The 13585-nt window shown below is 42.3% G+C and overlaps 1 protein-coding gene across 20 annotated transcripts in view; it reads left to right on the plus strand.

Moving 5' to 3' along the window:
• SVIL (supervillin) overlaps positions 1 to 13585 on the plus strand; it is a 483923-nt gene that overhangs the window by 413968 nt on the left and 56370 nt on the right. For all 20 annotated transcript variants that reach the window (XM_033931470.1, XM_033931469.1, XM_033931472.1 and 17 more), the window contains 3 exons: positions 993 to 1165; positions 3394 to 3549; positions 11466 to 11602. In XM_033931470.1, coding sequence (XP_033787361.1) covers positions 993 to 1165; positions 3394 to 3549; positions 11466 to 11602 — 466 coding nt within the window. The remainder of the gene's footprint in view (positions 1 to 992; positions 1166 to 3393; positions 3550 to 11465; positions 11603 to 13585) is intronic.

Here is a 13585-nt window from a genome sequence, read left to right on the forward strand (position 1 = left end):
CGGATGTAGCGGTATATAAGAAATAAATTACATTACATTACATTACATTTGACAAAGCTTTAATAGCTAAACATGTTGGCGTGATGTTCCCCTAGCCAGAGACCACAAGATAAACTAAGTTCATGCTTAAATAATGACAAAAAACAAAATGAGTAGAGCATACAAAAGCAAATAAGTTTATATATATGAAAATAAGCAGAAAAAGGACCCGATGACGAGCTGGCACATAAAGCTTAGAGCAATGAGAATTGTTTGAGCTCTGAGTGGTGGTGCTGAGGATCCTGAAAAAGTGAAAAATATAGGGTTGCAAAGCAAATGATAGTAAAAGTTTATATCTGGTTTGAAGATTGACATTATTGATATAGCACCCTTGAGTCATATTATAAATTTGTGCATCGTGTGATTTAAAAAGTTTGCAGCACCCTGCTATAGAGAAGTAGTAAAACTATTCAGGCTTGGGTTGCAATATTGATTTTTATACTTCTTACACCATCAGATGATTCTGAAGACATCTTCAAAGATTTGAGCTTGGTGAGATGTCATATTGAAGATATTTTTTGTGGCATCTATATTAGTGCAAAGCTTGTTATTGGCATAATAATGTATACATCGTTGCCTACCTCTTATTTGGTTATACAAGTGATTATGAAAAGAACTTTCATCTTATATATGTAGGAAATATAGCTTAATAGTTAAAATTGATGATCAATTATGCATTTCAGTATCTTCCTGTGGGAGTGGAGGTGTTGGGATGGTCATTATTCAGTTTATCAAATTCTCAAGTGGAGTGGGTGAAAGAGTCTAAATGTTAATTGAGGGTGGCTCAAAGGGGATAGTTTGCCTATGGCAACTATTTTCTCTTACATTGGCCCTTGCAAATGCCTTACTACCGTTGTTTTTTTGTATCTGAAATCTTATTGTCCCAGTAAACAAAGCCTGTGATGTATTGTGAGCTCAGCAAAATCTCTAAAACCTGTGTTTTGCTCATTTAGATTAACTTCTGCTGTAGCTGAGCACAGGCGTTCAGTGCGACCTACCCGCAATGTGCAGTCTTCTGGGAACCCCCTTAAAATGCTGGCGGCAAGGGAGGACATCCTTCAAGAATACACAGAACAGCGACTAAATATTGCATTTATGGAATCCAAGCGCTTGAAAGCAGAAAAGTGTAAGTAGGATTTGCAGGGGTGATTATTCCCGGTAGCTTTTGTGCTTTTCAGAGACATGATTTTATAGGCTATCTAAGAGATAAGTAATTTTCAGAAAAGCATGTCTATGACTCCAGCAGGTCTTGCGGCTCTTTGGAGATTTTCTTCCACAGAAAGTATCATTCTATTATTGTTCTCCCCATTCAATTTCTGGTTTCATATAAACTAAAATTCCATCCTTTTCTTCTGCCCCTTACGATTATATTCATTTATTCTTTAAATACGTGTTATAAATTTCCTTTCTCTTCAGCCAGAGTTGATCTCCTTAGGCTGTTCCAAAAAAAAACCCCCAACTTTCTGTAATGAGGTCCCCAGCCTCTACAGACCCCTGGTTAGCTTCTCTGCAGCAGAAGCTAAAAAAAATCTTCAAGAAACACCATATATGGTAAACTAGCATGGTTTGGCAGGCTAACCTGGCCTGCTAGGAACAATTAGCACACAAACAAAAGCATTTTGCTTTAATGTTTGCCTCACACTAACCCAAAAATATAGCCGTGGCTTACCTCAGTCAGCTACTACAGGCATCATTCTATTTTCCCAGGTACTGTCTCCGCCTTTGTCTAGGGAAAACTTGAGAATTCCTCTTTTCTCCCTCAGGGATCTCCCTAGTATGTACCCAGCCTGGGTAGAAATAGCTCTCTCCTGTGAGTTCCACCCCTGTGACTCAACACTAAGCCCCAAAGTTCAGGATACTCTGGGACATGTAGTCTATTCTCTTTCAGATTAGTGTCCCCTCCTGCCCAGGGGTATAATATTTGCATGGGGGAGGGAAAAACCCCTTAATCTGTTTACAGGGCATAACATTTATTGTAATACCATATTGGCCATGCTATGTTTTGCCATACTATGCTCGCCATATTGTGTCTCACCACACCATATTTTGTCATATTATATTTTACTATGCTTTGTTAACTATGTTTTGCCATCTTTGTCAGACAATGTTTTGCCATGCTGTGTTTGCCATCACTTTGTATAAATATGCTTTATGTAAATAAACTCGTAACCAGTTCTGAGCTCTTCTGGGAGGATGGGATATAAAACCAAATAAATAAATACTCCGTCTGCCCCCCCCCATAAATATAAGTACCTTCCTCGCAAAATCACACAAGGATAACATGGTCCAGTGCTTCATAAGGACAATTTTATTATTACTTTCGCTTAGTAGTTGTCTTCTGTTCCTTTGAACTTCCAACTCCGCTATAATTGACATTTATTTGGACTTATATGCTCTTATTTGCAACTATTTAGGATTTATTCACCTCTCTTGTAATCTTCCATCCTGCACAGTCACTGTATTAGCAGTCCTTTTTTCTGACAAATTGGGGGCATATTTTACCAAATGACATCACCTAGGGGCACCCAATCCAGCAGTAGATCTCTTCCCTCTACCACATCCCACCCCTGCCATCACCAAAGTGGTGAACATAGATTGTCCTTATTCTAGGCCTGGCAGTCAATGTGACATAAAAGGGGTATCCTTGGGTATTCCTTAATTTGAGATTTTGGAGAAGGATGCTTGGTTGGGGAACAACTAGCTATCTCAATGCCTAGGAGAAAATAGAGGGTTAAATCAACCGCTAAAGAGGCTACAGACCGTAGATCAGGTCTATTATGTCTCATCTCCAGATACTAATCTTTAACAAGCATGCTTACACAGTGTAATTAGAAGTTATGATGACTATATGTGATATCTGAGCTAAGTACTATTTTCTTAAAATGCTTTGTTAAAAAATGTAAACTCCAATATAAATTTTTTTTTTTTTTAAAAGCAAGCTTTTTTTATTAAAGTTTTCAAATCACCAATTTTTTTTCCCATTCTAACCCAGACAGAACTGGATGTTCTAGCATGAATAGTAGGCCCATTTTGTACATTTAGCTTTCAGCAAGTTTTATAATTTAGGCCAGTCAGAACTTCCACCTACTCATTTTTTTAATGTTCAGTATAAAAAACGACACACCAGAAAATTTGTAATTCATAAGAACAGCCATACTGATCAGACCAATGGTCCATCTAGCCCAGTCTCTTGTTTCCAATAGTGACTAATCACTACTTTTGAAGTTCACATTTCATTGTATCCTGGGAATTTTGCAGGAGAAGCCTACACGCTTGTACGATGAGAGGTTTTTATTTTTGGTTGTTGTTGTTTTTTACTTTTAGTATTATTATTGTGGTTTTTTTGTTTTACAGTTTCCAAAAACTCAAATTTCTCAGAGGTTGCACTTGCTGGACTGGCAAGCAAAGAGAACTTTAGCAATGTCAGTTTACGAAGCGTAAATCTAACGGAGCAGAGTTCCAACAACAGTGCCGTACCATACAAGAAACTAATGCTGCTGCAAATTAAAGGTACGACTGTGGCTTAAAAGCGAATGGTAGAAGAAAACTATCCCAAAATCTGCTCAGAGTGGTTTTTCTGCATTGGCACCTTTGGCAGACGGTGCTGTTAAATATGTTTGAGTTTTATTAGAACTTGTTATACTGCTTTAGCCTATGACAGATCTAAATAGTTTACAATACAAATATTTTATGAAAGATAGGAAAGTAAAGAGATAGGATACATATAGCATGATATACTTTTTCCTATGCAAGTGAAAAGTTCTTTCTTTACTCTTTGGACCTATGATGATCCCTTCCAGAGCCTTAAAGACTGCCCTCAGTGTTTTGACTGAGGTCTTATAACATGGCGGAGCCCACTCTTGAATATAGAATTCTATATAAAAAGAGAGAAGGGATGGAAGGTAAGAGGATTAAGAAATAAGAGGGCGAGAATGTAGGGGGGTTTGGTTTGTGAAGGATGAGGTAACAGTTGATGATCAATTGGTATAGCAAAGGAAAGGTGTGAGACGCGTGCTAGCGAGAAGATTTGGGTGTGCAAAGAATTCTGGGAGGGTTAATGGTGAGGGGTGAGGTTTAGAAAGGTAGATTGGTATGGATAAAAATGTTTGCCCATATCCAGTCCTCCTGTTTGGCTATGGGGCATAGGGTCACAACTAGAGAGTAAGAAACACCATCGTTATCACAGATTTAGCTGGGTGTTTGGGGAGCAAGAAAAGGTTTGGAAGTTACTAGGCTATTTATATGCTTGCGTGTGTCACCACAGTGGGTTATGGCAAAGGCTGGGATCACTGCAGGCCTTTAAGGGGGAGTTAATGGATAAGTTCATGATTTCAGCTACATAGGTCAGCATCAACTAGCTGGGGGTTGGGGGGAGGAACAGAAAACTGATACCATGTTTTAAAAATTCTTGTTAATAAAGTTGCGGCCAGTTACTTTGCCGTACAATAAATCTAATTTTTCAGTAGAACTGTAAAGGCAGGTATGAATGCGAGGGGGTGATGCAAATGCCAGTGTTATAGTGCAGTAATGGTTCTGTAGTGCTCATGGCAGCATGTTAGGCAAGCTCCACTAGTCCTAATCATGTTGGATCGAACCGTGACTTGTGTTAAGTAGAGGATTAAATACCCCTTCATTTAGCTCTTGAAAGTTGCTGGTAGATTATATTTTTAGAAATGAAGCATACTCTAAAAGACTGTGAGACTGAGACTCCTGGTGCAGGTCATAGTGGCCGAAACATGTATGTGTCAAGTCTTAAATGATACAATAAAGGGATTGAGCATCACAGTTCTCTTTTACTGTTTTTCTCATCTATAATTATATGGGTGCACCAGTTGTTGAGATACACCTAATCCCATCAGGTTTTCAGGATATCCACAATAGGAGATAGATTTGCAACTATACTACTGCTGTCCATTCAGTCATGTACAACCCTTGGATACCCTGTAGGCCAGTCCTCTCCATGCTTCCCTGTTTTCTACGGCTTCTTTCAATTGCTTGATGTTCATTCCTGTGTCATTCTTGATGGTATACAGCCAATGGGCCTTTGGTCTCCCCTGCTTCCTTTTACCACTGATCATTCCAAGTAGCACCTCCTTTTCTAGTGAATTCACCCTCATCACATGTCCAAAATAGGTCAGTTTCTGTCTGGTAATCTTACCTTCCAGGGACAACTCTGGGTTTATATCATCAAGAGCATCTTTGTTGGTGATCCTAGCTATTCATGGGATTCATAGAAGTCTTCTCCAGCACCACAGCTTGAAGGCGTCAATTTTTCTTCTATCTGCTTTCATGAACGTCCATGTCTCACAGCCATATGTCACAATTGGGAACACAAAGGCAGTGGGCAGTCTTTGTTGGATGGTGACTGAGACATCCTTGCACTTCCATATTTGGTCCATGCTCACCATGGCTGCACACCCCAATGCTAATCGACACTTGATCTCTGCTATAGAACTACCACTGTGATTAATGAGGGACCAAAGGAAAACGAAGCTGTCAACCATTTCTATTTCTTCATTGTTGATCTTTATGTGGACTTTTTTGTTTGCAACTATACCAATACAAAAAAACAAAAACAACCATTCTCCATTTAAATAAAGTAAAACATTACATCCAAGTTATCACCATAGACAAAAGAAAAAGCCTCAGGTTTCAGATAAGCATTAGAGAATGACACGGGGAAAAAATCTGTCCCCGTCACTGCACCGTCCCCGGCCCACCATCCTCTGCACCGCCCCGTCACCGCCGTTCCCTTCACCGCCCCATCATTGTCACCGCCATCCCTTTCACCGCCCCGTCACTGCCACTGCCATCCCATTCACCGCCCCGTCACTGTCCCCGTCTAGCACCCATCTTCTTCCCTCCGCTCCCCCATAGTCTGGCATCTGTCTTCTTCCCTTCCAGCGTCTTCTCCCCACTCTGCCTTCCACATTTCCTTTCAGGGCCTGTTCCTCTCTACCCTCTTTCAATGTCTGTTCTATTCCTTTCCACCACCACCTTCCCTCCCTCCTTTACCATCTGTTCCTTTCTACCACCCTTCTTTCATATCTTCTATCAGTCCCCCCACGATCACTAGCAGTCTCTCTTCTCCCTTACCATGAGAAAATAGAACTTCTGAAAATTGTATTGCTGAGGCATTATTTCTAGTACGCCTTTTTTTCCAGATGGATAATGACATCAATTTTATAATTCTTACTGTCTGCTCTGATTTCATTCACAATTTGGTTTGTGTTTTGTACCTGAGGATTCCATGAGGCATTTAACCTTTTCCTGTCTCTTCTGTGATTTCAAGTTGATTCCTTCAATAATGGAGTCTCAAGGCAGTAGCAGTTTTCTATTTTGGGCTCTTTTGACATTGTTTAAGGGATTTCTTGTACATTTGGCGCTGGTCTTCTTTGATGAGGTCACTTCAGAATCTATTTTCAAGGAAGAGAAACTTTTTCCCTTTCACCCCCTCCTTCCTTGTGTGAGCTGGAACATGCGGTCCCCGCAAGCAAGTAATTTTATATCATTTTCATTCTATTCATTCATAGAAATTAAAGTCTAGATAATGCCAGTCACATAACAAAACATGATTTTACAAAAATAATTCCCTGCACAGTCAAGCCTGCAAGGATTACTAGATGTCTTTCTGCAGCTCCCCTCCCTTCCTCCCTCCCCCTTACCTTTGTGGCCAAGTCAAAATGATCTACCAACAATAAAATTTTAAAAACACAAAGCACGCTGTACGCAGAGAAAATGTTAATTATCATTTATATTCCGCGGGTTTTCAAAGAGGTCAAGGCAGATGACTTTATGCAATGTCACCTCAGTAACAACTATACAAAAATAGACAAATATTCCCCCTCCCTTTTTACTAAACTGCGATAGCGGTTTTTAGCGCAGGGAGCTGCGCTGAATGCCCCACGCTGCTCTCGACGCTCATAGGCTCCCTGCGCTAAAAACCGTTATTGCGTTTTAGTAAAAGGGGGCCATAGTGCAAAATATAGACAGCAGATATAAATTCTCAAAACGGACACATTTTGATCACTAAGTTGAAAATAAAATCATTTTTCCTACCTTTTTGTCTGGTGATTTCATGAGTCTCAGGTCCTTCTTCTGATCCTTCTTCTTTCTTCTCCTGCCCCCCCCCTCTTTCTTTCTCTCTCCCCCTGGCTCCCCTCTTTATTTCTGCCTTTCTTTCTCTCTCCCCCGGCCCCCCTCTTTATTTCTGCCTTTATTTCTCTCTCCCCCTGACCTCCCTCTTTATTTCTCTCTCCCCCCTGGCCCTCCTCTTTCTTTCTGCCTTTCTTTCTCTCCCCCTTGATCCTCTCTTTATTTCTGCCTTTCTTTCTCTCTCCCTCTGGCCCCCCTCTTTATTTCTGCCTTTCTTTCTCTCTTCCCCTGGCCTCCCTCTTTATTTCTCTCTCCCCCTGGCCCTCCTCTTTCTTTCTGCCTTTCTTTCTCTCCCTCTTGACCCCCTCTTTATTTCTGCCTTTCTTTCTCTCTCCCCTTGGTCCCCCTCTTTCTTTCTGCCTTTCTTTCTCTCTCCCCTGACCCCTCTTTATTTTTTCCTTTCTTTCTCTCTCCCCCTAGCCCCCACAAAGCCATTGTGCCAATTTCTCCACTTCCATGATTCTTTCCCTACCCTCACCCCCAAGCCAGCAGCCGATTTCTCCCTGCTCCTTCCCCGATGTCCTGATGTCCTGAACTTCATCGGGCAGCAGCAGCATTCACAATTCACAGCTGTTGCCCGCTTCAGGCCTTTCTCTCTGTCGGGTCCTGTCTTCATGAAAACAGGAAGTAGGCATGACCCGGCAGAGAACAATGCCTGAAGCCGGCAACAGCAGCAAATTGTAAACGCTGCTGCTGCCCGAAGAAGGTAATGGAGCACCGAGGCAGACCGCTTCTCCTCCCTCCCAGCTGAACCTCCGCTGACCCTCCTATCTCCCCCACGTGAACCTTTCCGACCCTCCCAGCGAGAGCAGCAAACCTCCTTCGCGGCTTTCTCCTCCCTCTGCCGCGTCACTGATGACGTCATCAGTGATGCGGCAGAGGGAGGAGAAAGCCGACGCTACTGGAGGGAGGTTTGCTGCTTTCGCTGGGAGGGTCGGAAAGGTTCACTGGGGGGGGAGAGATAGGAGGGTCAGCGAGGGTTCAGCTGGGAGGGGGGAGAAGTGGTCTGCCTCGGTGCTCCAAGGCCTGGTGCCATTACCTTTTTCGCCCCTCCCCCCCCCTTGGTACGCTACTGCTCTCCAGCTCTCCTTAGTTTGCCGGTTTTCTTTTTCGGCGACCGGCACGCTTTCAAAGAGCCGCGCATGCGCGGCTGCTCAAAGTTCAATCTTCTGCTCTGCTACAACTTCCTGTTTCCGGTTGGGTCAGAGCAGAAGATTGAATACTGAGCAGCCGCGCATGCGCGGCTCTTTTGAAAGCGTTCCGGTCGCCGAAAAAGAAAGCCGGCAAACTAAGGTGAGGTGGAGAGAGGAAGCTGGTTAAACGATCGAGCCGACGTGCGGGTGGGCGCTGCGGGGACCGCACGATCCTTTATGCCTCACTGCGGTGACAAGACCATTCACCGCTCCACGGGGCAGTGATGGCCTTGTCCCCGTCCCCGCAGAGGCTGCTAATTTTCATTCCCCGTTTTTGGCGGGTTACCCGCGGCTAAACCGCCACCGTGTCATTCTCTAATAAGCATACATAATCAGCTTTACCAACCTGTCATCATTGACATAAAAACTTTTGTCTTTTGGTAAGTACCGGGTAAAGGCAAAGAAATGAAAACGTAGAAAAATTTTTAAAAACCCACTTCGAACATATATAGCTGAACTTCATTCCTTATTAATTAAACCAGTGTTTCGCGGAAAGAGATAGATTTGCATGCACTGCGCTGTGGATATCCTGAAAACCTGATGGGACTAGGTGTGCCTCAAAGACTGGTGCACCCTTGCAATTATAGAACATCACTGATCTATGTATGCACATGCAGATTTGGTGTTCCTCAAGGACTGGGATGAGAAGCACTGGCATGGGGAGGAACAAGGGCAGACTAGAGGTGTATCTAATAGTTATTTATTTATTTATTTAAAAAAATATTATCTGTCTAAAACCTAGGCGGCTTACAATAAAACCTTTGTAATCAGCTGAACAAACGAACATTATCCAAATACCACATCATTTACATCACCCATAATCTGTAATAATGACACAGAAAGCTCTCCAAGTTTATAGTTTTTAACAATTTCCCAAACCTCAATCCTTCACTGCTCCTTGTGACCCTGGGCAAGTCACTTAATCCCCTCATTGCCCCAGGTACACTAGATAGAGTTTGAGCCTACCGGGACAGATAGGGAAATATGATAAAGTACCTGAACGTAAACCACTTAGGATATAAGTGGTATATAAATGATTAAATAAATAAATAATAAACGTAAATCCCAGGCATATCATTCCATATAACTGGGTCAGCCACTGAAAAAGAGGATTTTGCTGCATCAACGTAATGTACCTCTTTGCATCTTCCCACATCTAACAGCATTCGACTTTCGTATCTCAATGTATATCCTGGCTTGTATATGTGTAAGATTTAATTAAAGTATCTGGGCAATTTTCCATATATCCCCTGTTGTACCAATGTTATTATCTTATATTTTATGCGAAATTGGACTGGAAGCCAATGAAGTTGCTTCAGTATAGGTGAGATCAGGTCAAAATCCATCAACATCCGAACAGCTGAATTCTGTGTAACCTGCAATGCATGTACAAGAGCAGTTGCATACAGTTGAGCGTGCAACTGCTGCATTTAAGTGTACCCATTTACACCTGCCATAGATATGGTATATATGGACATGCCTAAATTTAGGCATGCCAAGGTTGACATACACTAGTGTTCTGTAACAGCATCTGGGCACCCAGATAGGTGCTCCCCTGGCAATGGGGCACCTAAAAAGAGATGAACATAAGAAGCGCCATCTCTGGATCAGACCATTGATCCATCAAGTCCGGCGATCCGCACACGCGGAGGCCCTGCCAGGTGTACAGCTGGCGTAATTTTTAGTCACCCATATCCTTCTATGCCTCTCGTAAGGAGATGTGCATCTAGTTTGCTTTTGAATCTTAGGACGGTCGATTCCTAAATAGCCTCCTCTAGGAGAGCATTCCAGGTGTCAACGACTCTCTGTGTGAAGCAGAACTTCCTGATATTTGTCCTGAACTTGTCCCCCCTTAGCTTCATTCCGTTTCCTCTTGTCCGTGTCAAATTGGACAATGTAAATAATTTTTTCTGCTCTATTTTGTCGATTCCTTTCAGTATTTTGAAGGTCTCAATCATATCCCCTCGTAGTCTCCTTTTCTCAAGGGAAAACAATCCCAGTCTCTTAAGTCGATCCTCGTATTCCAGGTTCTCCATCCCTTTTACTAGTTTTGTTGCTCGTCTCTACACCCTCTCTAGCAATTTTATATCCTTCTTTAGCTTGGGAGACCAATGTTGGATGCCTATTTATAGGATTACTTCTCATTTTAACTACATATTGCGCAATTTATTGTGTCAAAGTATTGCTGCTCCATCTAGTGGTACAGAGCTTATTGCTGTCTCACCTTGATTAAAGTAAACATCTTAGATGCAGGGAGTCCATAAGAATTTGTTTAAGAAAAGAAAATACAAACAATTCAGAATACAACAATCCATTTAGTTTATTCAGCTCATAAGTATGATAGAATTATCCTATTGTTGGTGGAATTGCATTGGTTGCCCATAAAACAGAGGCCCTGGCCAGGTTGTGTTTTCAGGATTTCCCAAATGAATATGCATGAGATTCTATTTGCATATAATGGAAGCTGTGTATGCAAATAGATCTCATGCAAATTCATTGGGGTAATTCTGAAAACCCAACTGGATTGTGGTCCTCGAGGACCGACGTTGGACTACCCTTCCATAGAAGCTCAGGTATCCTTTAAATTTTGCCCTGTGATTTTTGAAATACTGTATGGTCATGCTCCTACTTATATGACGGGACTGATTCATTTGCCAATTAATAGCAGAACCTAACACGAATCTCAGACCATAAGGGGATATACTTCCACTCCATTCTGATTTTACATTAGGTTTTATGTACTAAGCATTGGTTAGAAGAGTACAAAATTATACATTGTTTATAAAGGTTTTAGAAACATTTCTTTTTAAGAAATATTTCCAGTCATGGAACTTTTTTTTATTATTATTTACCATTAATTGTGTATTCTCAGAGTTTTGTCCACATAGAATCTCACAGTGCAGAATACAAGAATATTTGTAATACAGTATAATGTAATTATTGCTCAGTGGAAAATGGAAATTTTAGTAGCATTTGTTACTGCAATTGTGACTTATTCAAAATGAACAGGCAGTGGTTATTGTGCATGTGCTATATTTATTTTCTTACCATTTAGGGTTTCCCACTTTTTTCCCTTAGGAAGAAGACATGTTCAAACCAGATTAGTTGAGCCAAGGGCTTCTTCGTTAAACAGTGGAGATTGTTTCCTGTTGTTAACTCCCCAACACTGCTTCCTGTGGACTGGAGAGTTTGCAAATGTCATCGAAAAAGCAAAGGTTGGTGTCCTGGAACATGAAGATATCTCACAAGGCTGCAGTCCTTTTATGTAATACACCCAAACAGGAGATTCTACCTCGTCACAGTAGAACAAAGGAAAACAAAAGAGGCGACCAATGGTGCTCAATATCTTTATTCACAGTCAAGACCCGACACGTGTTTTGGCCCAGGGGTCTGATTCCCAATGCAGAACACCATATCACAATTGTCCTCTTATAAGGAAAATGTTCAGGTCAAAGTAAACAAATCATTAATCGCTCAAAACAGCCTGATCGGTTTGGTGGTTACTCTGTTCACTTCACTTCACAACACCCACGGTTATCATGGCTGAATCTAACATGGATATTCAAGGACCCAGAAGATAGGCGAGTGCGGGCCAATATACAGTGCCACCATTGGCTTAACTAACTAGGATGGGACTGCATAAAAGGCAGGCCTATCTGCCCATTTAGCTATGGAAGTACCAGCACTGAATAACGCCAGTATCTCATAAGGGACTGTTGCTTCCTGAATTTGCTCAAGGACCACCCTGGGTTGTGGCAGTGTTGCAGTAGTCAGAGGAGATATTCCTCAGTGGCACTGTGGTGTTAAGTACCACTGAGTGTCTGGAGATGATATATAAGTGGATGGGAGTCTCCTGCTTGCTTAACCCATTTCAGTATCTACTACTTTAATACATTTTCACAGCAGGAAACATTAACAAACATTATAAAGTGCACATACAACAGTTTTCCTGTGCATTTTGCAATTATAACATTCTTTTCAAAGAGAAATCTTTAAAAAAAAAGATTTTGCAGGCTTTAGAGATTTTTGCAGACTTTTCAATTGTTTGATTTGGTTTTTTCTTAATTTCTTGTTAATTAAAGATGTGCACAATTACATTTATAAATTTTCTAAGCAAAATCCTTGATCAGAAAAAAAATGTGGTTATCAGTAAAAGGAAAAAAAGCAGTTCAAAAAATACATCAAAAGAAGCAAATTTGCTTAACATCTGGAAATCCCCAATCAGACCACAAATCGGAGAGTAAGCCAGATTATGAATAGAGAGGGAAATATTACATTTTTCTGTTTCCAATACTGCTTTTATTGCCTGCTTAATCCAAAAGGTTTGCAATGTAGGAGAGGGTCAAAGTGCAGCCAGTGGCTTACCAATGGGGGGGGGTGAGGGAGAGCGGTCCACCCTGGGTGCACGCTCCAAGGGGGTGCACAGCCGGCCGGATCCGGAACCTCCTGCGCTGCTCTAAACAGCACCTCAGCGCGGCTGCTGTACTTAGAGCAGGGTCAGCAGCTGCACTGAAGGTCCCGCAATGACTGCGCCGTCTACCGCCTCTGTTCCGGAAGATGTAAGTGACATCGAGGGGGGGGTGTACCGGCAGCCACAGTCATCGCGGGATCTTGCCGCAACTAACTGTGTCTGCCGGCCTAGCCCCCTCCGACGTCACTTACCTCTTCCATCCGGAGCAGAAGCAGTCATCGCGGGACCTTTAGGATGGAGAAAGAAAGGAGCATAGTAGGATGGTGAAAGGAGGTCAGGGTGGCATGGAAGGGTGTGGAGCAGGGGTAGGGAACTCCGGTCCTCGAGAGCCGTATTCCAGTCGGGTTTACAGGATTTCCCCAATGAATGTGCATTGAAAGCAGTGTATGCAAATAGATCTCATGCATATTCATTGGGGAAATCCTGAAAACCCGACTGGAATACGGCTCTCGAGGACCGGAGTTCCCTACCCCTGGTGTGGAGGGTAAGAAAGGGAGTCAGGGTGATATGGAATCATGGTGAAGGGTGATAAATGGGGGTCAGGGTGGTATGGAATCATGGTGAAGGGTGATAAAGGGGGGGTCAGGGTGGTATGAAATCATGGTGATGGGTGATAAAGGGGGGGTCAGGGTGGTATGAAATCATGGTGATGGGTGACAAAGGGGGTCAGGGTAGTATGGAATCATGGTGAAGGGTGACAAAGGGGGTCAGAGTGGTTTGGAAGGGT

The sequence above is a fragment of the Geotrypetes seraphini genome, chromosome 2 (assembly GCF_902459505.1).
Source record: "Geotrypetes seraphini chromosome 2, aGeoSer1.1, whole genome shotgun sequence".
In the NCBI taxonomy this organism is placed as follows: domain Eukaryota; kingdom Metazoa; phylum Chordata; class Amphibia; order Gymnophiona; family Dermophiidae; genus Geotrypetes; species Geotrypetes seraphini.